Here is a 25937-nt window from a genome sequence, read left to right on the forward strand (position 1 = left end):
TCTCTCTCTCTCTCCTCTCTCTCTCCTCTCTCTCTCTCTCTCTCTCTCTCTCTCTTCTCTCTCTCCTCTCTCTCTCTCTCTCTCTCTCTCTCTCTCTCTCTCTCTCTCTCTCTCCTCTCTCTCTCTCTCTCTCTCTCTCTCTCTCTCTCTCTCTCTCTCTCTCTCTCTCTCTCTTCTCTCTCTCTCTCTCTCTCTCTCTCTCTCTCTTCTCTCTCTCTCTCTTCTCTCTCCTCCCCCCCCCCCCAATCCCCACTCACTCACTCCAGATGTGACCTCTCTGTCCATATCCACAATGCAGTGTTCTGACGGGGCGCTCGCTCGGCGCTGTCCTTGGCGGCTAATCTTGCCCTTCGCGGGATAGAGTCGAGCGAGCGCCCCCACCCCCCCGTCCAAGCTCTGCATTGTGGGTATGGACAGAGAGGTCACATCTGGAGTGAGTGGGGATTGATGACAGTTGAGTAGGGTGGAGGGTGAATGGAGTGAGCGCTGCAGGGGGTCCTGTCAAAGACTACCCCCCCAACACAGTAACAAACACACACGCACAGGTCAGAGGTGAAGGCCAGTTGAGCAATGGCTGAAGAGCACGTAGGGGAGGTCGGTGCTAGACAACAGGAGCTTTGCTGTCAACTGGTGGAGGTGTGGGGCTGAGGGGAGTGAGAGAGAGAGAGGGAGAGAGAGAGAGAGAGAAAGAGAGAGAGAGAGACAGCATGTCTGTTTTGTGTGATTGCGTGCCACTGTTCGTGCATGTCCATTTGTAGATGGGTGTACAATGTAGCCTACATGCACTAACTAGACTTGATTGAAACAAAATGTCAAAATCATTCCAGAGCCAAGAGTCCTGGATATCACAGTGAGGAAAAGTATGAGAGAGTGAAAGAGCAGAACGGGGGTAGAAGAAGAGAAGGAAAGCAGAAGGGGAGTTGGAGAGTGCAGAGCAAGACAGTGCGAGAGCCTTGCAGGGAATAGCAGCGTTCGACTATTTTCCTGCCATACCCTTCAAGCAAAGAGAGAACGAGAGAGTAGAGTAGGACTGATGACTTTTGGCTGGTGTGGACACACTGCCCCCTGCTGGTATGGGAGAGAACCCACAGGGCAGATCACAACATACCGGTAGAGATCAAAGGTTAAATCATTACTCGCATACCCTTTGGCTTTTGTGTATAAACCGTGCATAATTGCCAATGGGAGATTTGCACTGAAATACGTTAGCTAAGGTCCAATAGAGAAGGACTGAGGGTGAGCAAGTAGCTGTGGGATACTGCTGCTTTACTAGGGCAGTCAGAAATGTTGTCTAGGAGACTCGGGAGGGATCCAGACCTGTTCTCTTTGGAGTGCTCGTCCTTCCCTTTTTTCACTCCAAAGATCCTCGTGATCAGAGTGCTGAAGAGTAGGGTGGAGGAGTTCCTCACCTGAGACGGAGAGAGAAGAGGAGAGATAATATTCATAACACTATCATCTTGCAGAACAAAGAGCCAGAGGGATGACGAAGAGGAGTGGGTGGTATCGTCTTGGACAGATTCAGACGAGTGGAGAGAAAGGGGGGGGGGGGGGGACTCACAGCCCAGACGGGGGAGGTGAAGCCCAAGACAGCAGCCTGCATTCCCTCAGAGACGAAGGGAATGATGTTCTCCCCCAGACGGGTGTCTCTGTACAGAGCCCTCAGGATGTTGAGAGCATGAACCTAGAGAGACAAACAGGGACGTCACTATACAGCACGTGCAATCATACATGTAACCACTATAATATATATTACGTAATATGACATTAAGAGGAGGCCTTTAATCCAATGCGACTTAGTTATGCGTGCATACATTTTCGTGTGGGTGGCCCCAGGGGGAATCGAAACCCACAACCCTTGTGTTACAGTTCAGGCACTTAGCCTATAGTTACTGTACCGAGTCAGCCCTAGGCTCAGAATCTCAAAACGGTTCAAATGTCACCCAGGGAGGATTCCAAATTCGACAAGCTCAGGTAGAGCCGAACTCAGTTACAACCACTTCCCCCGCCCATTGTAACGTGTGATCCCTCCAGTAATTGTTGCCTCAGGTGACAAACTGTGTTCAGTAGTACCTGAGGGACAGTGGTCTGGTCAGTGGCTCCGTCAGGAGAGGGCATGGCCAGGGCGGTCAGCTCTCTCATGGTCATCTTCAGCAGGCTGCAGCTGGACGACTTGGGCTCGGATGACAACAGGGCCTGGACAGGAGACAAGACCGACACAATGAGGTCAGACAGATGGTGCGTCAGCCTGCATGCCAATAGTCTGGACTCTAAAAGCATCCTTTCCTTCAGCAGCGGCACTAATCAGTAAGTAACTGGTTCATGGAATAGCAGCCCTCTGACAGATCTCCACTATGTTGCCATCGGTGCAGAAGAGGGAAAAAAGACAAGGAAAATAAGTCACTTGGGCTGCGTTTACACAGGCAGCCCAATTCTGAACTTTTGTAGCACTAATTGGTCTTTTGACCAACAGATCTGCTCTTTTGCCCTTAATTAGGCAAAGGATCGGAATTGGGACCACTGCCACTACACTGTCATTAAGTAGCACAAGCCTTTGTACAAACACCTCTGGCGTGGTGACGTCATCCGCGTGCTGGCCGGCTGTGGGTGCTGATGAGAGACAGCTGTGTCTCTGGCCTGGGGGCAGAGGGTCTGGGCTGGTTCCTGTGACGTCTGTCCCAGGCCAGCAGGACCAGCAGCACACCGGCAAGCCCTTTCCGGATTTCACCGCAGGAATGGAATGCACAAGCCTGCCAAGGTGCAGAGATCAGCCTCCTCTCTTTACCCTCTCCTAATATCGCTCTCTTCTCTTGCTACCTCACAGTACCTACTTAATCTTCTCTCTCCCTTCCTCTCATTCTCTCCCTCCCAACCACCGCTCTCCCTAAAGTTGCCCTCTCCCCCCTCTAATATGTGATAATGACAGACAGACAAACAGACAGACAGAGACAGAGAGGTAACTGCTTTAGCGGCATGAGTGCTTTACAGGCATGCCAAGAATTTCCTTTCCATACATAAACCCACACCTGGATGTAGAATGGGATGCCTGCGCTGCGTCGCGTGGCACACAGTTTGGAGGAGGGGTCGCTGGACTTGACCTCCTGTAGGACCTCCGTGAGCCAGCGACCAGGCAGCTGCTGCAGGGTTCTGCTTCCACTCCTAAAAAAAAAAGAAACGCTCATTAGAGGCTCTTAATTAGCCACGGCTGAACGGCAATGTCAAAAACATTTACAAAACACATCATATTTTGCAAATATCCTGAATGTGGCATTAAGCTGTATAATACACTCACACAAAAACATTGCTTCACTAAAATCCTAACAGCGACTACGTTGGTTGTTTAGTCATGTAACTCTCTGACAACAGAGTGTATTGCTGTTTCAGAAAAGTTTAGCAGACCTAACATTAAGTCATATCGCGATAAATGTCACTATTTTGTATGATAACAAAACACAACAACAACAAAAAACATTTTTAACTTCTCCAGGGTAGGGGGCAGTATTCAGAAATTCAGATGAATAACATGCCCAAATTGAACTGCCTGCTTCTCAGGCCCAGAAGGTAGGATAGGCATATTATTAGTAGATTTGGATAGAAAACACTGAAGTTTCTAAAACTGTTTGAATGATGTCTGTGAGTATAACAGAACTCACATGGCAGGCAAAAACCTGAGAAAAAAAATCCAACCAGGAAGTGACTTGTAGTTTTTCCATCTAATCCCTATCGAAACTACAGTGTCTGTGGGGTCATTTTGCACTTCCTAAAGGCTTCCATTGGCTGTCAACAGTCTTTAGAAAGTTGTTTCATCCGTCTACTGTTACTGGGAAGAGAATAGGAGTTCAGTCAATCAGTGGACTGCCTGGGACCAGTGAGTTGTTTACTGCGCAGGCACACTGGCGCACCGCTCCTTGTTTTTCCTCTGTAATGAATACGCTATTGTCCGGTTGGAATATTATCGAAGTTTTATGTTAAAAAGACCCTAAGGATTGATTGTAAACATCGTTTGACATGTTTCTACGAACGGTAATGGAACTATGACTTTTCGTCTCTGGTTTTACGCTCACGCGTTATGCCTTTGGATTAGTGATCTGAACGCGTGAACAAGAGGTGGTATTTGGACATAAATACGGAGTCTTTCGAACAAAAATAACATTTCTTGTGGAAGTGGGAGTCCTGGGAGTGCATTCCGACGAAGATCAGAAAAGGTAAGGGAAGATTTATAATACTAATTCTGAGTTTAGTTGACTCCAGAACTTGGCCGGTAACTGTATAGCTTGCTTTGATGGCTGAGCTCTGTACTCAGAATATTTTAAAATGTGCTTTCGCCAAAAAGCTATTTTAAAATCTGACACAGCGGTTGCATTAAGGAGAAGTGTATCTATAATTCTTTCAATAACTGTTGTAAATTTTATCAATGTTTATGATGAGTATTTTTGTAAATTGATGTGCTCATTCACCGGGTGTTTTGGTGGGAATACATTTTCTGAACATCACGCGCCAACGTAAAATGAGGTTTATGGATATAAATATGAACTTTATCAAACAAAACATACATGTATTTTGTAACATTGAGTCCTGGGAGTGTCATCTGATGAAGATCAAAGGTTAGTGATTAATTTTAGCTGTATTTCTGGTTTTTGTGATGCCTCTCCTTGCTTGGAAAATGGCTGTGTGGTTTTTCTTGTTTAGGCGCTGTCATAACATAATCTAACTTTATGCTTTCGCCGTAAAGCCTTTTTTGAAATCGGACACTGTGGTTGGATTAAGGAGGATTTTATATTTAAAATGGTGTAGAATACTTGTGTGTTTGAGAAATTTGAATTATGAGATTTTTGTTGTTTTGAATTTGCCGCCCTGCTATTTCACTGGCTGTTGATAGTGTGTACCGCGGTTGGGACTCACGTCCCACATACCCAAGAGAGGTTGACAGTTAATATTTGCGGCAGGGCTCTAGACATGTTTCCAGTGACAAGTTACACAATTCAAATGGTAGCCTAGGATTCAAAAAGTAAGCTATTGCATCCAACACATCCAGGGAATGCATGATTGATATTTTGACGCTCCACCTGTCAAAACAGGATCCAGAATGACACGATTTAGGCTCGACTCGTCAGAGAATTTGCCGACATCTTTGTGCATACTGGACTATAGCAGGGGTCTCCAACCTTTTCTAGCTAGAGAGCTACTTTTAAATGAGGAAACATGCCCTGAGCTACTTATTCATTTTCCCCTAGCTTTCAAATAGGCACTCTTTGTATTTCCCGAGATTCCGTTTTCTCGGTTGTATTTCTCCTGGTTTTGGATGTTTTCGTTTATCACTCTAAAAATGACAATTATTTATAGAGGAACAATTCCATTTCTGAGCCCATGTCAATGCTTAAATAACATCAGAAGACAATTTGAGGGCAAAATAAATAAATAAACCTTTAAATTGTGCATTTTGCAAGAGTTCGCAAACAAAAGCCCACCCGACTGATACAAACAAACATGATATTATTCTGCTAGGTACTTTGCAGTTGACATTTAAATTGAGAAGGTTTTGGGGAAAGTCTGTGTACCCTGAAGACAGTTATCATTATCGCTAACAGCCTACACAAAGTAAATGATAGACAAACTTGAACCACACAGACATACAAGGGAAACATTGCTAGAAATTAATTGCCAGATGTTTTACTTTTTAATCCAATTGTGCTTAACTAGGGGTGCGATAATGTCAATGTGGATTTGATTGGATAGTAGGTGGGAGCTTAAGCTGTCTGATACTTGTTCATGACAGTTTGCGGTGGAACACGGGAAATAAATCATGTTTTCCGAGCTACTCAGGTGGGCTGCGAGCTACTCGTAGCTAGTGATCGACCTGTTGGGAGACCCCTGGGTATAGGCTATATTATTCACCACCTGAGGAAGTGCGAACTCAAAACAATTCACTAGATTTCATATGCTAAATACATTGTTGCTAGCCATGTAGGCTAATTGATTAAATCGATCAGTAAACGTAGGCCAATGTCCTACAAAAACTTCCCAGCGCTTGGCCAAGGCTACTTGATGTAGGCCTATTCACAGCAAATGGCACGCTCCGCGGGCGCATCGAAACCATACTTACTACAGCCTAGTCTGGTTGTAAAGTGGTGCCATAAACTCAACATTAAGAGGTGAGAAACGCATGACATACTCACAGACAGATGTGACTCTTCTGTAACTAGAGCAGTAGTTGCTTTGAAAACGGTCTTTTTAGCATTTTAAACAATATGCTTGTGCTTCTCAGAATGCATCTCTCCCTCCTCCGTGCGCACAGTGAGGAGAGGGATTATTGTTATTTTTTTTCTCTCCACCTTTATTTAACCAGGTAGGCCAAGAAAGCAAAGTAGCGCGACACAAACAACAGAGTTACACATGGAATGAACAAACATACAGTCAATAATATAACATTTTAAAAAGTCTATATACAGTGTGTGCAAATGGCGTGAGGAGGTAAGGCAATAAATAGGCAATAGTAGCGAAGTAATTACAATTTAGCAAATTAACACTGGAGTGATAGATGTGCAGATGATGATGTGCAAGTAGAAATACTGGTGTACAAAAAGTAAATCAAATCAATATGGGGATGAGGTAGGTAGATTGGGTGGGCTATTTACAGATGGGCTGTGTACAGCTGCAGCGATCGGTTAGCTGCTCAGAAAGCTGATGTTTAAAGTTAGTGAGGGAGATATAAGTCTCCAACTTCAGCGATTTTTGCAATTCGTTCCAGTCATTGACAGCAGAGAACTGAAAGGAAAGGCGGCCAAAGGAGGTGTTGGCTTTGGGGATGACCAGTTAGATATACCTGCTGGAGCACGTGCTACGGGTGGGTGTTGTTATGGTTACCAGTGAGCTGAGATAAGGCGGAGCTTTACCTAGCAAAGACTTGTAGATGACCTGGAGCCAGTGGGTCTGGCGACGAATATGTAGCGAGGGCCAGCCGACGAGAGCATACAGGTCGCAGTGATGGGTGGTGTATGGGGCTATGGTGACAAAACGGATGGCACTGTGATAGACTGCATCCAATTTGCTGAGTAGAGTGTTGGAGGCTATTTTGTAAATGACGTCGCCAAAGTCGAGGATCGGTAGGATGGTCAGTTTTAGGAGGGTATGTTTGGCAGCATGAGTGAAGGAGGCTTTGTTGCGAAATAGGAAGCCGATTCTAGATTTAATTTTGGATTGGAGATGTTTAATATGAGTCTGGAAGGAGAGTTTATAGTCTAGCCAGACACCTAGGTATTTGTAGTTGTCCACATATTCTAAGTCAGAACCGTCGAGAGTAGTGATGCTAGTCAGACGGGAGGGTGCGGGCAGCGATTGGTTGAAGAGCATGCACTTAGTTTTACTAGCGTTTAAGAGCAGTTGGAGGCTCGTTTGGAGGTTTGTTAACAGTGTCCAAAGAAGGGTCAGATGTATACAGAATGGTGTCGTCTGCGTAGAGGTGGATCAGAGAATCACCCGCAGCAAGAGAATGAATCAGCAGCCGAAAGCAAAACAGGGACAGGCAGATACTTTCATGGCAGGAATCAACATAATGTATAGTCTATTACTGTTGACCAAATTATGGTTTTAGAACAATCTACAGGACCGTTGTGTAGCTAAATCACTGGAAATTACAGACGTAAGCAAGATGCTTCGGTAAGACGAAGGCAATGTCAGTGTCGGTCATTTGAAGTTTATCGTCCCAGCTCTATTCGTTTAAAAACTGCTCCCAGACCAGATCTCCTATCGGATTGATTTTGTGCCATAGATCGAAGCCCTGAACCTGAAAAGCTTTGGAGAACATCTTGCCCTTTCAAAAGCAAAGTGTATATGCTGAATAAATACATCTAAATGCCTGAGTGATTTGATGAGGGGAATGTCCTTGTAGGTTGGTGTCGGAACTAGGGTGTGTGTGTGTGTGTGTGTGTGTGTGTGTGTGTGTGGTGAGCCAGAGCGCTAGGGTGGAAACAGTAGTCTGGATTAAATACACGGAGTAGAGTTTTGGGGTTGTTGGTTATGGGGTGCCTCACTGCCCACCTTCTGAAGCTCGGTTTTGTTTCTGGGGTGGTATGTTCAACTGGGCTCTGGGATTTGGCAGGGTGTGTGTGGTGTGTGTGTGCCTTGTCCTCTGCCCATCCTACACAGTGGATTGTTTGATCTGGCCAGCTTGGTCCACTGCCCCTGGAAAAACAGCAGCCCTTTTCACAACAGGAGGGCACATTCCTCCCCAGCTGCACCTCCGAAGTGTGCGCTTTGGCATTGATATAGATAGATTGTGTGAGCACACAATCTGTCTCTCTAACTCACCTGCACAGCATGTCGGTGAGGCGTACAAAGCCCACGTAGGCCAGCTCAAAGGCCCCTCGGTGACGAGACTGGAGGAGCTGCTGACGGAAGTACATGCCCACCCCCTCCACCTGGGATAGGAGAGCGGTATAGAGCGAGGTAGAGAGAGAGAGGTAGAGAGAGGTGTGTAGAGAGAGAGGTAGAGAGAGGTGTGTAGAGAGAGAGAGGTAGAGAGAGGTGTGTAGAGAGAGAGAGGTAGAGAGAGGTGTGTAGAGAGAGAGAGGTAGAGAGAGGTGTGTAGAGAGAGAGGTAGAGAGAGGTGTGTAGAGAGAGAGGTAGAGAGGCGTGTAGAGAGAGAGGTAGAGAGGCGTGTAGAGAGGTAGAGAGAGGTGTGTAGAGAGGTAGAGAGAGGTGTAGAGAGGTAGAGAGGTGTAGAGAGGTAGAGAGAGGTGTAGAGAGGTAGAGAGAGGTGTAGAGAGGTAGAGAGAGAGAGAGAGAGAGAGAGAGGTAGAAGGGAAGGGGCATGAGAAGAGAGAAAGAGAGGGTGTGGCGTATGGGAACATAAGACATTTGTTCATTCCTCTGGATGATTTACAAGTGGTTAGGTTAACAAACATAGAGAAATTGGTCTTGATTGACATATTTCAATAGCATTAAAACAGATAAGTCAGTCATTAGCTACAACATAAAATGACATCTGGTCATGTAATTAACTAAACCATCATAACGTTACAGCATATCAACACAGCCCACACGTGTTGCTGTAGTTAGTCAACATGTGGGGGTAAACCAGGTGAGGTAGAGCAGGGTGGAGCAGGCTGAGGCCTCCTCGCCCTGTCATTACACTGTGGCATCTCTACCAAAGGCTGGACCCAGGCGCTACGCCAGCCTGGGGTGGCACAGAGGGCACAGGGAGGGACGGAAGGATGGGGGCACAGCTAAGGCTGTGACGGTCATGACATTTTGTCAGCCGGTACCTGTCACGCAAATAACTGCCAGTTCTCACAGCAATTGACCTTTAATTAGCATAAATACGTCTAGCACTTTCTGGGTCCACGCATAACCTACAAGCCACTGATGCGGTCCTTTGGAAAACTACATTTAAAAAAAGTCAAATTAAACCATTTAATATAGCCTACACCATCACAAAAAAATCTATTCTTTATTTTAGGCAAATCTAAATAAACATTAATGATATGAAGAAAATGTAGCCTATTTCAGAAGAACAGAATAGCATATTCTGAGTTGTCCTTATGTTAGGCCCTGATCTGGCTATGCCATACGGCTGTGGGCTACACCAACAAAAAATCCATGCGGCTTCTTACCATACGCCTCGATCACACCAACAGCGTCATTGCGCAAAAAATGGTACGCAACATCTGGATGTGTGCAACACAAGTTGAACAATCGCCTTCCGCTGCCATTTCTGTCAAGCCGTCTACACATACAGTTTGAAGCATACGTTTGATAAATCCAACGTGTGCGCCACACAGAACGCATCCGCCTCTGCAACGCAGTGCTGCAAGGCAAACGCAGCGGTCCATTGGAAATGAATGTACTTCCGGTGTACCAAAACGCAACGACGCTGCAGAGGTGTGCTCGAGGCACACGCTGGGCATCACTCACAAGTGCTAATATTCTCACCCATCAGACTATTCTCAATGTAATCTCCTCTTTACATATACTAAATGATGTGGGTGAAATATGTTTTGATCATGCGCCGGTCAGAACAGGGGCAGGTGGTATAAAAGACTTGGCATCTGTATGCACTTGAATAGCGAACGGAGGACGCTTTCCCCACGGTCAATTTTCATGCCAGCCAGGTAAGCTACTCCGGTTATAAAGCGAAGCAATGTGGTTAATATTAAGGAAGTTGAAAAATAAATAAATAAATATAGCAAGCCTGTAGAAAGCGGGTGGGATCCTCCTCTTTTTAACAGAGGCCATCAAAACTGTTTTCTTACGCAATTGCATAGCCTATAGAAATGTTGCGCAACATGGGCTTGGGTTTATAGGAACACTTATTTCAATCCATGCAGCAACCAGCAATGATGAGCTGGCTCTCGCTGCAAAACAGGCGATCCTATTCCGTTCAAACTCTTAATGCCAGGGCTCTCATGAAGTGTTTGACTTGATTTTTGATTGCATTGATGTCCGATCGATTAGGGGGACAAGAACGCTGAGTACCAGGCCACTAGCGACTGGCCTTTGCAAGTTTGGTAGGCTACTAATGACCATCAGCAGCATCAGAACGCAGTTTTGGAGAAGTCCAGTTATAATGACTCAATGGCAATGTGGAATTTGACTGCGGTCATGACTCGTGACCGCCGGTAATAGTGTCACCATACCAGCCCTAGGGCCAGCTCTGTGGGAATGAGAACGGGGTACTTCTAGAATTCCACACACCCTTTTGAGTTTCATCACACAACCTGGTTGGGATTATCCCCTCTAAAGCCAGAGATTTAGACAGGCATCTTTTAGCACTGCCCCAAATAAGGACCCTAGTCCTCTCTCCTTTTCACACGTTTATAAAAATTAGACACACTACAAAATAACCCCCAACAACAACAACACGCCCTTTCGTCCCAGGCCAACTTGTTTTTTCAAGTGCATTTTAAATGCCACGTCTCAACTGTAATACACTAAGTTTCACACATCTTATATATCCTAGTTTAATGGAATGAATAGTACGAATTCTGCTCTTTCTCTGGGATGGAAGCTCTGTGACTTGGTGTTAGTCATCTACACAACAGCCCCTATGGACTTTCCCTGAACCTTGACCCTGACTTAAGTTGTGCTGCGGTCAACATTGTATGTGGTGTAGCAGTTCGCCAAACCCACGGTTCGGTACATATTACGGTTTTGGGGTGGCGGTTTGGTTACGGTAAAGTGGAAAATTGAAATTCCAACAGTTACTGTAATATTTTGTTTATTTGGCAAATAAGACAAATTTAAAAGCATACTATTTGCGGCCCAAAACCAGTTTCTGTGACATTGTGAATAATGTTCCTGGCATTGTTTGTTGTGACAGGGACTCATGTTGGGCCTCAAGTAGAGGTTCAAAAATGTGGACCCATTCCAAAATGGACCTGGGGCTTTCTGAACTGGGAAAAATATGCACATATACTTTTTGCAATCTAGAGACCCGTTCCGAACGGACTCGAGGACGACCAGTTCCATATGGACATGGTCGGATAAGATTGAGGGAAGCAGCAGAAAAGTCCATTTGTAAGATATTCGATTAACCACAGCCGATACAGCACGAGGAAGGTTGCCTTGCGGTACGTGTACTGTGAGAGAGTGAAACGGGAGCCAAAAGGGAGGGAGAGGCAGCAACCGATCCGACTTGCACAGGTAGACTAACTTCTAGCTTGTCATAGCTCGGTTATTTATCATCCAATATGATGAAGTAGTACACCCGTCTTGACTGCATCAAACCTAGAGAAGCGAGCTGGCTGAAACAGCTAGCTATGTTAGCTAGCCAAATTGAGTCTGCATGCACTTTCTTCCTCTCCTACAGTTAAATAACAATACCCTTTTTCAGATTTTTAAATAGCAGCCTAACTGTTGGCGCTTGTTCGTTGTAGCCTACAGTTCTCAAAAAACATTTTATTCCATAATTTTTATTCTTCTATTTTTATTTTTTTATCTTCTAACTTGCTTTGCCACACACGGAGGCCAACAACAAGCTCCACGCGGCACTCTGCATAGGCTATTCTCGTTGAGCAGCGGAAAACATACGGTCAACTTTTTATCCGCAATCTCTGTCCATCCGCAGTTGCAATCAACTGTGAAGCCAAAATGTTTCCAAACTGGAGATTTAAACGATGGTTTAAATCGATCCCGCCACTCGCCATCTACCAAGTTCCCGGGCTGAGTCTCACAAAAGGACAGTTTGAAATCCGCCAGTTAAGATTAGAATTTTGATTACATTGTGTGCGTAGGCTGTAGTTGTTTCAACGGAATAGCCTACAAAAAGTTTTTTTTTCAGCTCAGATTTACTCACGAGGCAATAGCACACAAACGCAGCGTAGGCAGAGCCCATAGGCCTAGTGTTATATATTCATTCGGGTTCACAGTGAGAACAGAGGTCCCCGTACCGAATATGTGTAGCGCTACAGCCAATGTCAATGTCAATGTTGAGTATTTCTATGGTCTTACTTCCTTGATTGCCCTGCTCTTAGCCTGTTGCATAATCCCCACGGGCCCTCCAGTCAATGGCATCAGATCAACAACAGTAGCACATCAGCAACAGGTTTCCCTCCTTAAGGCTCTCATACCCACCGCCAGTCCAGGCCCGGCAGCATGCCCAGTCGTCAGGAGGAAAAGCAGCTATTTTGGGTCACTGACACGGCTCTGTGTAATTAGGACGTTGGGAAACAAGGAAGCTTTTCTGAGAAGTGGGAGCGTTGCAAACAGGAAGTGTCCCATCTAAATTAAAGTTCCCCCACCAACCAGGAACCCAAGTGGAAATGTAACGATTACACAAACTCCTTAAACCTTAAATAGCTGCCCCACTCTCGGCCACAGCGAGGGCCCAGCTCAGCACTGCACGGCGGTTAGGTCACTGCCCTCCCCGAGTGGCTTTCACTAGAAATTTACTGCAGTGAGGTCAGCTCTGTCCTCAGGTTGCACTCCAGACTCAGGGTTGTGAATGAGTAGGTCTGATGGGACACTCATTGGGTTGGTACTGCAGTGGTTACGTTGGTAATGCACTGCTATACAGCAGGGTGCAGGATCACAGTTTGGGACAATGAGGTCAGATGGGTTGATGGCACATTCATTTGTTGGGTTTGTCATTCCTGGGTTGGGTAAAAAAAAAAAAAACAGTTCAATGAATGCACATAGACTATATGCAATGCTTCACACCAATGTTTTAGTGTGGATAAAATCCCACCAACTCTGTCCACAACACTTCCAGGAAAGCAATGATCCATACTCCCACCCTTACCCTTGTTCCTGTTTCTTATAAAAAACGGTGTTTGGGGAAACATGAGCAACACAATAACAGATGTTATCAGAAATAGTAAAATGCTAAAAGAGAGAATGAGGGGAAGTGTCACAGTCCCGAGAGGCCACACTGATGGCTGTGTCTCCACTGAAGACCAAACTGTCCATCTATTCCAGGCCAGGCCAAACAAACAGTACAGCTGTGGTTCACACCGGCACCAAGCACACAGAAAGACGAGCAGTCACATCACCACCAGGGTCCCATTCCACTCCCGTCTCACAGAACACACATCTCTACAGACTACAGGGGCCTCCCAAGATGGAGACGTATCCCAGATAGCCTCCCAGGGTGGAAACTGTCCTCCTGGCTCTGTCTACCATCTGAAGCCCAGGCCGTGCCATGAATATGAAGGATTAAACACCATCGGCCAGCCACTATGACTAACGTTTAAGTTGCTATGGCGCCGACCAGGCACAGAAACATCTGCCACGCCGCCATGGCAACCAGTACTCAAAACAGCGCGCTGCCGTAGGCCAGGGGAGGTTGACTACACGAGTGTTAGAAAGATGTATCACACACACAGTAGTATTGCCTGAGCGTGCCAACCTCTGTGGCAGGTTAGACAGGGTTTATGTCTGCGCAGACAAGACCCATTCTACAAACACAGAAAACTGGATTGAACTAGGCGATGTCCCAAAAAAAATCTAGATTTTTTTTTCAAACTTATTGGCAATATTCGCTCTCTCGGCTGTCCTCGACTAAAAATATCTTGGTCCACCAAGAGTCGTCCTGTTCTTGACAGCGAGTGCCTGTGTGACTGGCGCATGTTGTCTCCCTCTCCTCCCTACTGCAACAAAAAGGCACCACAGCACAGCTGGTGTTTATTGCTCTGTCCATGCTGAAGCTGCTACTTCATTTCAGCCATTTCCTTTCTTACTTGTTTCTGACTGAAAAGTTCTGTTTCTGAAATCCTCATTTGTTAAGGAAAAAAAAAAACATTCCCAAGCCTTGCTCTCTTAACATGAAAAACATTTGCATGAATTGCGGTTCATTTATTGTTTAGGATAATTATTAAAATCTGTTATTTAATTTAGCTAAAATGCTTGATTTCATTTCAAAGCATGAATGTCTACTATGCTGTGTGATGGCATGAACGAATGAATGATTGAAATAGGCCTAAGTAAGTTACGGTATTAAGACGAAACAGGACGCGCTCTTAAACCTACAGCTTGAGGGTGGTTATACAAGGATACTATACCAAGCCTACTAATGATAACGAATGACCTTCATGTCTTAAAGTAATAATGGACTGCCGTTTCTCTTTGCTTATTTGAGCTGTTCTTGCCATAATATGGACTTGGTCTTTGAACAAATAAGGCTATCTTCTGTATACCACCCCTACCTTGTCACAACACAACTGATTGGCTCAAACACATTAAGGAAAGAAAGTCCACAAATGAACTGTTAACAAGGCACACCTGTTAATTGAAACGCATTCCAGGTGACTACCTCATGAAGCTGGTTGAGAGAATGCCAAGAGTGTGCAAAGTTGTCATCAAGGCAAAGGGTGGCTACTTTGAAGAATCTCAAATATAAAATATATATTTTGATTTGTTTAACTCTTTTTTGGTTACTACATGATTCCATATGTGTTATTTCATAGTTTTGATGTCTTCACTATTATTCTATAATGTAGAAAATAGTAAAAATAAAGAAAAACCTTTGAATGAGTAGTTGTGTCCAAACTTTTGACTCGTACTGTATATTTAAGCAATAAGGCACGAGGGGGTGTGGTATATGGCCAATATACCACGGCTAAGGGCTGTTCTTATGCACAACGCAATGTGGAGTCCTGAATCAGATGACCTGGCCCCCACAATCACCCGACCTCAACCCAATTGAGATGGTTTAGGATAAGTTGAACCGCAGAGTTAAGGAAAAGCAGCAAACAAGGGCTCAGCATATGTGGGAACTCCTTCAAGACTGTCTTTCTCCAACTGTTTGAACAGCATGCTAACCTGTCCACTTTAGATGTCAAAATCAAGATGCCTACATTTTTTCTCAGAATGTGGAGGTGCCAAATCCTTATAAAAATGTCTTTCAAACTTACTGCACATTTATAAAACACATACTAGACAGCTAGTATAACAGTATTTGGCTAAAATGCTGCTAGCGGTAGATGGAACCGCAATGCTGCAGGCCACAACCTGAGCATTCATTTTCCAGAATCAAATGTTCATTAATACTCTTGTTTTAGTAGCACGCAGAGTAGACACTCTGAATAGTTGAGACAAAAAGTTTATCATTAGAAAGGTTGTCCTCTCATCTATAACAGTAAAATAACGCCTCAATGTGTTTGTGTCCATGTGACCGATTCTGTTGGACCAAGCCTCAAATGCAAGTAGCGAGTTGAAACCGCTCGTCCGAGAGGAAGACGTGATCTCTCAACTTTGTTGGCGTGAGTGGCAGCGGGAGGGACTTGGTGTGAACATAAACTGAGAGGAAAAAAGCAAAGCGAGAAGTTTCACCCTCGCCAGAATCTGTCCAAAATAAGCCCAATGTGTTTCTATGGGCTTGTTTTGGACCTAAGCCTTTGGGATGACTCCCATTGTTAGGGCGGTGACATGAGCATCTCTTCGTTATATTCAGATCTCTGGTGTAAATGGGAAGGTGCACACAGCACAGGAGGAGACGAGACCAGAAAGAGACAACATGAGATCAAGCGGACATAAACGCTACAGCCTATTTGACAGCGCTGGCCTGGGGTGAGGGAGTGAGGTAGGGGGTGTCTGAGCACTGAGCAGGCTGTCTGTTCGTGTTTTGCTATGTGGCCAGAGAGAACAGGGGGGTCGGCGTGTTGTTGGCGTTTATCTATTCAGGGGAGGGTCGAGCGGTAGTGGAAGTGATTTGGAAAGAATGCGAGGGAAGTTGGGAACCGAGGCAATCGAGGCCGTTAAACAGCAGGTCGTCCTAAAATGAAAGCGTTCCGCTAATGAGGGCGGATGCTAATTGAAGATTTTCACTACAGTAAACACGGGTTGCCATCCCCAAACACCACCTCCAGGCCCACATCCATGCTGGGAAAACCAGAGTGTGTATGTCTGGATATAAACAACATGCAGTTAACTGGGATTGTGTGTTTTACTGGTATTTTGTTCAAGCAGGTATTCGCTGGGTGTCAGGCTGTCTTTACATACTAGGGTAAAAGAGATGCCACTGAGTTCACGTTTAAGTGTGTGTGTGTGTGTGTGTGTGTGTGTGTGTGTGTGTGTGTGTGTGTGTGTGTGTGTCTCACCTGCTCCTCGGTGATGAGCCCCTGGTCAGAGTGTTTGCTGGAGGTCCGCAAGGGGAGGCTCTGACACACTTGACCCAGCACCATGGACACCTCCTTCATACTCCTCCAGCAGCACACCAACACCATCTGAGCTGTCACCCTGTAGCCCTCACCACTACCACCTACAACACACGCAGATGCGCACTGAAAATACACTGAACCACCACAACACACGGCCCAACCAAAAGCTTTCTGGAATGGGTAATGCCAAACGAATTGTATTTTCACTGTGTGTTGCATCCACAATTAGTGCATAACACCTGTCCTAGCAGGTGAGGGGTGGTGAAACACAGATGGCTGTAGTACCGGTTCTGTCCTGGTGGGGTCAGTGTTTCACCCCTCATCGGCTGTGTCTGATAGAACACAAAACACACGGCAGCAGCACAACATGATATATGAGTGGAAATGTGTATTTGCTGACCTGTGCTGTCATGCTGTGGTCTGTCTGTGGGGCCCGCCAGGCCGTTCTCCTGTCCAGGCGGCTCGGTGTCCAGCTCTCTAGCGCTGGTGAAAAAGTCGTTGGTGTCGCGAGGCTGGATCTCCTGCAGGATCCTCTGCAGACCAGCGGACGTTTCTGAGAAGAGGTACACACACACACACTTTTAACACACTTCTTTTAAAAACACAACATCTGCCTTGTGCAGGGTCAGGTGTTTTTCCCCTTACCAAAAACCAACTCCGGGCACTAGTTATGAGGCATCGTCACTCGCTAATCTAGACCAGAGGTGCTGACCTGAGTCGGTATCCATGGGGATGAGGCCTTCGGGGGAGGAGCTCTGGACGACAGGTGACACCACGTCAGACATCCTATAGGACACTGTGATGAGCTCTGACACCACACTCCTCCACTGGCCTGTCAGAGTCAGACACCTGGACGGACACACACACACACACACACACAGGATAAACAATACACACAGACTGGCTAAGACAAATGTGTGTGTGTGTGTGTGTGTGTGTGTGTCCTCACCCGGTGTTGAGTTGCTGTAAGGCAGCAGTGATACAGTGGGCTCGGCCGTAGAGAGGGTAGGAGGCTGCCGCCAGCAGGAGAGACGACTCTGCCTTCACCACCTCAGCCTTCAGACACAGCAACAAGAACTGCACCACTGAAACAAACACACACACACACACACAATCACACCACACACAGCAGTATAGCATGGTCATGTCAATTACTGCAAGCACTGAGCATTATCTGTGAGATGAGGAAAATGACAGCCGGTGCAGTTAGCGTTTGGCGCAGAAATAACTTAAATGCAACCCCATACAATGTAAATTGCTTTGCGTTTAAGAAAATAAACCAAATCAATATCAGCAGTACCTGCCAGAGCGTTCGTCTCCAGGGTGAGGGCCTCAAAAGCCTGGGGCTGGGTTAGAGCAGGAGGCTGGAAGGAGAGGCCCTGCTCCTGGGCACAGAGCAACAGGGCCTGGGGCAGGTCAGGCTGGTGGAGGAATAGGTTGAAGAGGTGGGCAGCCGTGACACTGTCAAAAGGCTTGGTGCTGGTGCTGAGGTCCAGAGCTGCCTGGAGCAGAGACTGCATCCTACCTGGCTCCTATGGGGGAAAGGGGTGGGGGGGGTAATGGATAAAGCAGCCATCATTACACCACAACTTCAATCTGACACACACATTCAAGCTCTCCAGTCGTCCAACTCTTTGATTAAACCAGGATCTCTAAGTTTCAATCCAGACTTGAGTTTAGAGGTACAGGTTAATGTCCCACTACCAAGTTCACTGCAATGTGAAGGTGTGTGTGTACCTAAAGTGAGATATAGCATAGAGTAAACGACTTTGTATGTAGAGTGACCAAGGGCGGGTCTACGGAACCATCGAAGCTCGTCTCACTGACCTGCAGCCCCACGGCAGATGGAGGGAGTTGCCGTAGCAACGCGGAGGCCAGCTGCTTGACCTCCAGGAAGTTGCTGGCGATGCAGTAGAGGACATTCTGCGCGTGTGCAGGGGTCACCATCTCTCCCAGAGAAAACACATCATCAGACCCTGAGACAGAGACAAGGTGTATGATTACAGTGATAAGAATGATAATGATGGAAAGTAAGTGTGTGTGTGTGGTGTGTGTACAGTACCAGTGTTGAAGGTGAAGAGGTGGGCCAGCTGACACAGCAGGTGGAGGGCTGTCAGACAGGTGGAGAAGGAGGCCCCGGGGAGAAGCACACCGAACAGGCTCTCACACAGCCAGCACAGGAACTCCTGAGCACACATTCACACACACACACACACACACACACACGTTGTACACAGAGCATTTTAGGTTGAAACTCTCCCTCCCACCTCGCCAAACATTCCCATCAGTGTCTTCCCCGCTTAGGATACATGGTACAGATCGTTGTGCCCTATATAACTCAACCCATGATCAGTGTACCTTGTACGTGTCCAGGATGTGTTGGTCTCTGTCCTTCTGTCCCTGGTCTCTCTCCTGGACCAGCCTCCGCTGCAATGACTGACCACTATCCTTCACTCTGCACAGCAGCTACACACACACACACACACAAATCAATAGATCAAATCTACTTGTCAGTCTACACCTAGACTAAAAAGGACTTTCAATGGGAAATTCATTGGAAGTGCTTTAGTCCAGGAGCAGGCTTCATCTTAATCTGTGTCTCTGCAATGCCCATTCATGTAAAACACAATACTGGATTAAAAAGCAGTGTCTGACCTTTTTGAGCAGGCTGACGGTCAGCTGCCTGACTCCTGGTGATTGGCTGTTCAGACTGGAGGGCAGGAAGTGTTGAAGCAGCTCCATTTCCTGCGAGGCCAGAACCTCTGTGCGACGATGACTCTCGCACAATAACCCAAGAGCGTCCATTCGCACCTGAGAAGACAGACTGACGTTACTCACACACACATAGTGTATATGTATGTATGTATGTATGCATGTATGTATGCATGTATGCATGTATATAAAGTTGAAGTCGAAAGTTCACATAAACGAGTTTTAATGACTCCAAACTAACTGTATCAACCACTTTACAAATTTCTTGTTAAACTAAAGTTTTGGCAAGTCGGTTAGGACATCTACTTTGTGCATGACAAGTAATTTTTCCAACAATTGTTTACAGACAGATTATTTCACTTATAATTCACTGTATCACAATTCCAACAGGTCAGAAGTTTACATACACTAAGTTGACTGTGCCTTTAAACAGCTTGGAAAATTCCAGAAAATGATGTTATGGCTTTAGAAGCTTCTGATTGACTCAAATGATGTCAATTAGCCTATTGGAGGTGTACCTGTGGATGTATTTAAAGGCCTACCTTCAAACTCAGTGCCTGAAGGTACCACGTAACGTAACAATGGTCATTATGGCCAAAAAGTTATATTTTTGTTTCATCAGACCAGAGGACATTTCTACAAAAAGTACGATCTTCGTCCCCATGTGCAGTTGCAAACCGTAGTCCGGGTTTTTTATGGTGGTTTTGAAGCAGCGGCTTCTTCCTTGCTGAGCAGCCTTTCAGGTTATGTCGATATAGGACTCGTTTTACTGTGGATATAGATACTTTGTACTCGTTTCCTCCAGAATCTTCACAATGTCCTTTGCTGTTGTTCTGGGATTGATTTGCACTTTTTGCTCTCAAGTAAGTTAATCTCTAGGAGACAGAACGCGTCTCCTTCCTGAGTGGTATGACGGCTGCGTGGTCCCATGGTGTTTATACTTGCGTGCTATTATTTGTACAGATGAACGTGGTACCTTCAGGCGTTTGGAAATTGCTCCCAAGGATGAACCAGACTTGTGGAGGTCTACAACTTGTTTTCTGAGGTCTTGGCTGATTTCTTTTGATTTTCCCATGATGTCAAGCAAAGAGGCGCTGAGTTTGAAGGTAGGCCTTGAAATACATCCACAGGTACTCCAATTGCCTCAAATTATGTCAATTAGCCTACCAGAAGCTTCTAAAGCCATGACATCATTTTCTGGAATTTTCCAAGCTGTTTAAAGGCACAGTCAACTTAGTGTATGTAAACTTCTGACCCACTGGAATTGTGATACAGTGAATTATAAGTGAAATAATCTGTCTGTAAACAATTGTTGGAAAAATTACTTGTCATGCACAAAGTAGATGTCCTAACGGACTTGCCAAAACTATAGTTTGATATACACAGCTCTCTCCTCACCTGGTCGTGTTTGTGAACCAGAGCCTGACGGAGCAGAAAGAGGGGTACAAGTCCCCCCCAAAGCCCCTCCTCTGACTGGACCACCCCCTGGGACCGTGCTGCACGCAGACATGTCATCAGAGCACCCAAAGCACCCCTACTGCCCGGAGGTCCTAAACATACACCATGACAAAAATTCTATCAATGTTTCAGAAAATATTGACATTTTGTGTGTGTGTATGTGTATATATATATATATATATATATATATATATATATATATATATATATATATATATATGAGGGACGTGTATGCATGGGTCACATTAGCTTTCAGAAATGTGCATTTTCAAAACACAGACCAACAAAATAATCTTTTTTTTTCAACTATTTCACCTGCATTCCATTTTGACAGTCAGTGTTTTTTGGCTTAAATAGAGTAATAACGGGTGTGCAGCTCCAGTTTTCCTTCACACAAAATACATTAAGCGCAACACATTCAGCAGAAAATCGTTTTCATCAGATGAGGTGAATGCACCAATTTGTAAGTCGCTCTGGATAAGAGCGTCTGCTAAATGACGTAAATGTAAGTGCAAAGCTATTTGGCTAGCAGCCACACATAAATGTACTTACGATGAAAAAGCAAGGTATTTTTTGCAAAAACTATTAATGGCCATCATATTTCTAATGTTTATCATAGAAAGAATTTAGCCAGTGTGGAAGGACCACCAGAGGGCAGGCTGGGCTCACGGATAGTAGCCCAACAAGGCATGTGAGACCAGGTAACCAGAGTCAATTAAGCACAGCTGACGGTACTAATGAGATATTCTCTTTCCCCTACAAGAGAGAGGATGGAACTAGCAAGAGGGGGGGGAAGATCAACTATCTTTGGAGAATGGCTACGGAGAGAGAGGTGCTATCCATGAAGAGCCATTAAGACGGTGATGAATATGTGATTGTTGTTATAGTTTGAAGATAATCGTAATGTGATCCTGTGTCCTCTAAAGAAGATGTATGTTGTTCCTTTGGAGATTCTCATTGACTGTGTTGGAGTGTTTGTATTGTCAGAAATCCCTCAATAGAGAACTGTGTTGAATCAAGAAAACCTACTCTGGACTCGTTTATTCCACCTTTCCACTTTAGAGTGACACCAAATGACTTGGCCCGCTCACACCAGTTACATGTCCTAATGTTTTGGTTGAAGTTACCTGCATTTTAACTTTTCTACCCGAGAAAAACTACACCGGAGAAAAGTAGCATAGAAAATGATCACGTGATGAGACCTCCTTTGGCCGCCTTTCCTTCGAGTTCTCTGCTGCCAATCACTGGAACGAATTTCAAAAATCGCTGAAGCTGGAGACTTCTATTTCCCCTCACTAACTTTAAACATCAGCTATCTGAGCAGCTAACCGATCGCTGCAGCTGTACATAGTCCATCTGTAAATAGCCCATCCAATCTACCTACCTCATCCCCATATTGTTTTTATTTACTTTTCTGCTCTTTTGCACACCAGTATTTCTACTTGCACATCATCATCTGCACATCTTTCATTCCAGTGTTAATTTGGTAAATTGTAATTACCTCGCTACTATGGCCTATTTATTGCCTTACCTCCTCACTCCATTTGCACACACTGTATATAGACTTTTTTTCTCTATTGTGTTATTGACTGTACGCTTGTTCATTCCATGTGTAACTCTGTTGTTTGTGTCGCACTGCTTTGCTTTATCTTGGCCAGGACAAAGTTGTAAATGAGAACTTGTTCTCAACTGGCCTACCTGGTTAAATAAAGGTGAAATAAAAATAAATAAAAGAACAAATATATTTCATCTCTGTGGAGAAGTGCAACTGAAGCACGAAATTAGTCCTTCTACATTTATGATTTGGAGTGACTGAAGCCGAACAAAATTTACAACAAGAAACATTTTATATTTGCATTTATAAAAACACAGCAACATATATCTTTCCCTTTCTGCGTGAAAAACACAGAATCCTGCGTTAACACGACCACTGGTATGTGTGCATGTGTGCATGTGTGTGTGTGTACATTTACATCTACCTGAGCTGCAGGGTGGGGTGTCCTGTAGGGCCTGTACCATGTGGGCCAGACTGGAGGGGGAACAGCGCAGCAGCTTGGGAAGGAAATAGTCCAGGATATAGGTGGTCTGGTCCAGCCTGGCTCTACACAGCACCTGAAGCAATGGGGTCACCCAGGTCTGATGCCACCTCTCCATGCCCACCTCTGTGCCCCCTGTGCCACCTTCCTCAACCAGCTGGGCCTTGTGACTGACAAACAGCCTCTCTAGCAGGTCGCTAGCGTAAGGTGCCAGGGTCTGGTCCCCCATCAAGCCCAGGAGACGTGAGGGCAGCTGGGGGTCCAGAGCCAACAGGTACCCTGCCCCTAGGAGCTCCACCAGGCAGGCCAAAGAGCCATACTTCCCTCTCTGGTGCCACTCCAGGCCCAGCAGGTTGTGGGTTAGCTGGGTAAAGTATGGGTCCCTGTAGGGGTCAGAAAAGGCTAGAGGGCTGCTGTGCTGGTGCAGGAGGAGGAGGTTCTTGAAGAGGGCGCGGGTCTGGTGGCGGACTCCATCCAAGGGGTGCTCCCAGTGGGTGTAGACGTGCTCCAGCAGCTGCCCCTGGAGCTCTGAGCCCCCGCGGAGGGAGTCTTGAAGCAGGCCTGGGGGAGACGACAGCCCACCCTGCAGGCTGTCCAAGGCGGCTCCGCTCCACAGGGTCAGCACGCGGGCTACCACCATGGCTGTGCTGGACTCCTTCACACTACAAAACACATGTACGCATGCAGACGCGCGCGCGCACAGAGAGACAGACAGAACAATAATCAACCAAAATGACAACCATTTGAGTGGTAGCAATCGCACAAGTGTATGTTTGCATACGTGTGTGTCTGTGTGGCGTGTCTGCGTGCTTGCTCCTGTCTAACCTGGTGTCCAGCGCCAGCAGTGTGTGGGGAACCAGCAGCAGCAGCTGTTCCCTCTGTGGCCCCTGGGTTGCCCCTCTCCAGTTTAGCATAGCCAGGGCCCCATGACACAGGTAGAGGGACACCCCCGCGGGACGGCCACTGTCATACAGCCCCGTACAGCTCTGTCTCAGCCACACGGGGGCGCACTCGCCACTCTGCTCTGAACCTTGCAGGAGACCTGCCACCTGGACAGGCAGATGGACAGAGACAGAAAAACATACAGAAATAGACAAGACAAAAAGTTCCATCATTCAACATCATGGCCATTACTAGTATAAATGAACAACCAAAAATAATTAATTCAGGGTACTTGTGTATCGGGTGTAGGGGTCACTCACCACCGCGGCCACTCCATCTCCACTCCCCATGACAGACCGGGTCAGGAGGACCACTGCCATGCCAGCCGTGCTCTGGACCGACTGCAGGAAGTCCTCTGGCGGGGGGGGGAGACAGACGAGAGAGGGGCGATAAGGAGAGAGATATATGGAAAGAGTCAGATGCTCAGTTCCCAGACTTTATGAGCTGATGAGTAACCAGGGCTGTATTCATTCAGACCAAGCCACAGCAAACAGTTGCAAAACGTTTTGCAACGGAAACGGTTTACTCCAAACTGACAACGTTTTGCAACGAAAACGAGAGTTTCTATTGGAAAAATTCAGGTAGGTCCCTCCACGTTTGGTTCTGTCGACTTCCGTTTGGTTCCTAGTGAATAAACCCCTGGTGTAACACGGTCCTCACCATCTGTGAGGATGTGTGTGTAGCAGTCCAGTAGGCCACTGAGGGTGAGCTGCAGGGTGCAGTGAGGATGAACGGCCTGTAGGACGGCGCTGATGAGCTCCTGGGACCTCTGCACCACCAGCATGGAGGCCTTGACCGCAGCCAGACACGAGTGCATGAGCTGGGCCTGGACCACATGGCGACCTGCTAGACCACTGAGACAGCAGGGGGCGACAAACACACAGTCAGTGGCGACACACTACACGTTTTTCAATTCTGATATTTGGGGGGGGGGGGGGGGGGGGGGGGGGGGGTGCAGGCTTTTGTTTTAGCCCAGCACTAACCCAGCTAATTTAACTAATCAACAAATGAAGTCCTTTATTAGTTGAATCGGGTGTTTTAGTACCGGTCTGGAAGAAAGGCCTGCTGTCCTGTGGGATTTAGCAGCGCAGGCTGTCTTACCTGTTCAGTTGGAGGTATTCACTCAAGGCCTTATGGAGGAACGGTAACACTGGGGAGAAGAACAGAAGGAGAGGCCTATTATCTAAAGACATCAATGAACTATGTTTCTGCGTTTGAGCTCACCATCCTGAGCAGGCTTGATAAAAACCTAAAAACAGATCAACAAAGCACTCACCCTCTGCTAGCAGCCTGTGTATACACCTCTCACCTGAAAGGCAATAGAGCATTAAAACGTGCATCTTACTCAAACGATAACAAACACAAGAGACAGTCTAAACGAGGGGATTCCATACGTACCGAGAGGAAAGGCATCTAGACAAGCTGTGATAGAGTCTATTAGGTGTGAGTATGACGTGTGGTCTGAGCCCACAGTGGACAGTCTGTCCGACAGGCACGCGGACAGACAGCTGACAGTCTGCTCCTGCAGCCAGTCCGGTACAGAGCTTAGGGCACTGCCGAGAGAGAACAAGCAGATTCAGTGTTTACGTTATTGTAGCGATTCTATACCTTGTTTGCTAGTCTACTTTTAAAATAAATTTACAAAATTTAAAAAAAAGAGTAGAGCCGTGTTCACAATCCTTGGTCCTGGATGTGTGGGCTTTTGTTCCACTTCCAACCCGGCACTAACACACCTGTTCAACTCATTAAGGTGTCGATCAGCAGCTGCGTAGTTGAATCGGTTGTGGTTGCGCTGGGCTGGAACAAAAGCCTGCACACCCTGTAGCTCTCCAGGGCCAGAGACTGAGGGAGAGGAAGATGTGCTGAGGAGAGGTGTACCTGGCGCTGGCCCTACGGAGGGGGTTCTTGGCCAGCAGGGAGGTGTAGATGAGGGCCATGGTGTGCAGACAGGCCTGGAGGAGAGGCCCACGGGAAGTTTCCTCCTCACTCAGCAGCTCCAACTGAGATCCTGCCTGGAGAGAGACACACTGACATGATTAGACCAGCCAGGAAAACCTGGGAGGGGTGGACAAACATGCAGAGATGAAAACACATGTGCAGGAGTTAATTGGATGACAGAATTGTTGTTGTTGTTTTTTGTCCCGGCATAGAGCTACAGTATTGTACGCCAAATGTTCTGCATCATGTAGGACTTAATGCT

At 46.3% G+C, this 25937-nt stretch overlaps 1 protein-coding gene across 1 annotated transcript in view; it reads right to left on the bottom strand.

The window, feature by feature from the left end:
- Window positions 1-25937, bottom strand: part of thada (THADA armadillo repeat containing) — a gene marked incomplete in the record, with an annotated part of 107541 nt that overhangs the window by 75458 nt on the left and 6146 nt on the right. Inside the window, 23 exon segments of the mRNA XM_029753085.1 lie at window positions 1318-1409; window positions 1559-1681; window positions 2071-2193; window positions 3024-3156; window positions 8305-8414; window positions 16530-16690; window positions 16990-17142; window positions 17302-17438; window positions 17539-17674; window positions 17890-18121; window positions 18417-18565; window positions 18652-18775; window positions 18948-19055; window positions 19245-19400; window positions 20700-20851; window positions 22739-23457; window positions 23621-23844; window positions 23998-24092; window positions 24398-24591; window positions 24839-24887; window positions 25014-25046; window positions 25136-25290; window positions 25616-25749. Coding sequence (XP_029608945.1) covers window positions 1318-1409; window positions 1559-1681; window positions 2071-2193; window positions 3024-3156; window positions 8305-8414; window positions 16530-16690; window positions 16990-17142; window positions 17302-17438; window positions 17539-17674; window positions 17890-18121; window positions 18417-18565; window positions 18652-18775; window positions 18948-19055; window positions 19245-19400; window positions 20700-20851; window positions 22739-23457; window positions 23621-23844; window positions 23998-24092; window positions 24398-24591; window positions 24839-24887; window positions 25014-25046; window positions 25136-25290; window positions 25616-25749 — 3692 coding nt within the window.

Source organism: Salmo trutta, chromosome 5 (genome assembly GCF_901001165.1).
Source record: "Salmo trutta chromosome 5, fSalTru1.1, whole genome shotgun sequence".
Lineage (NCBI taxonomy): Eukaryota > Metazoa > Chordata > Actinopteri > Salmoniformes > Salmonidae > Salmo > Salmo trutta.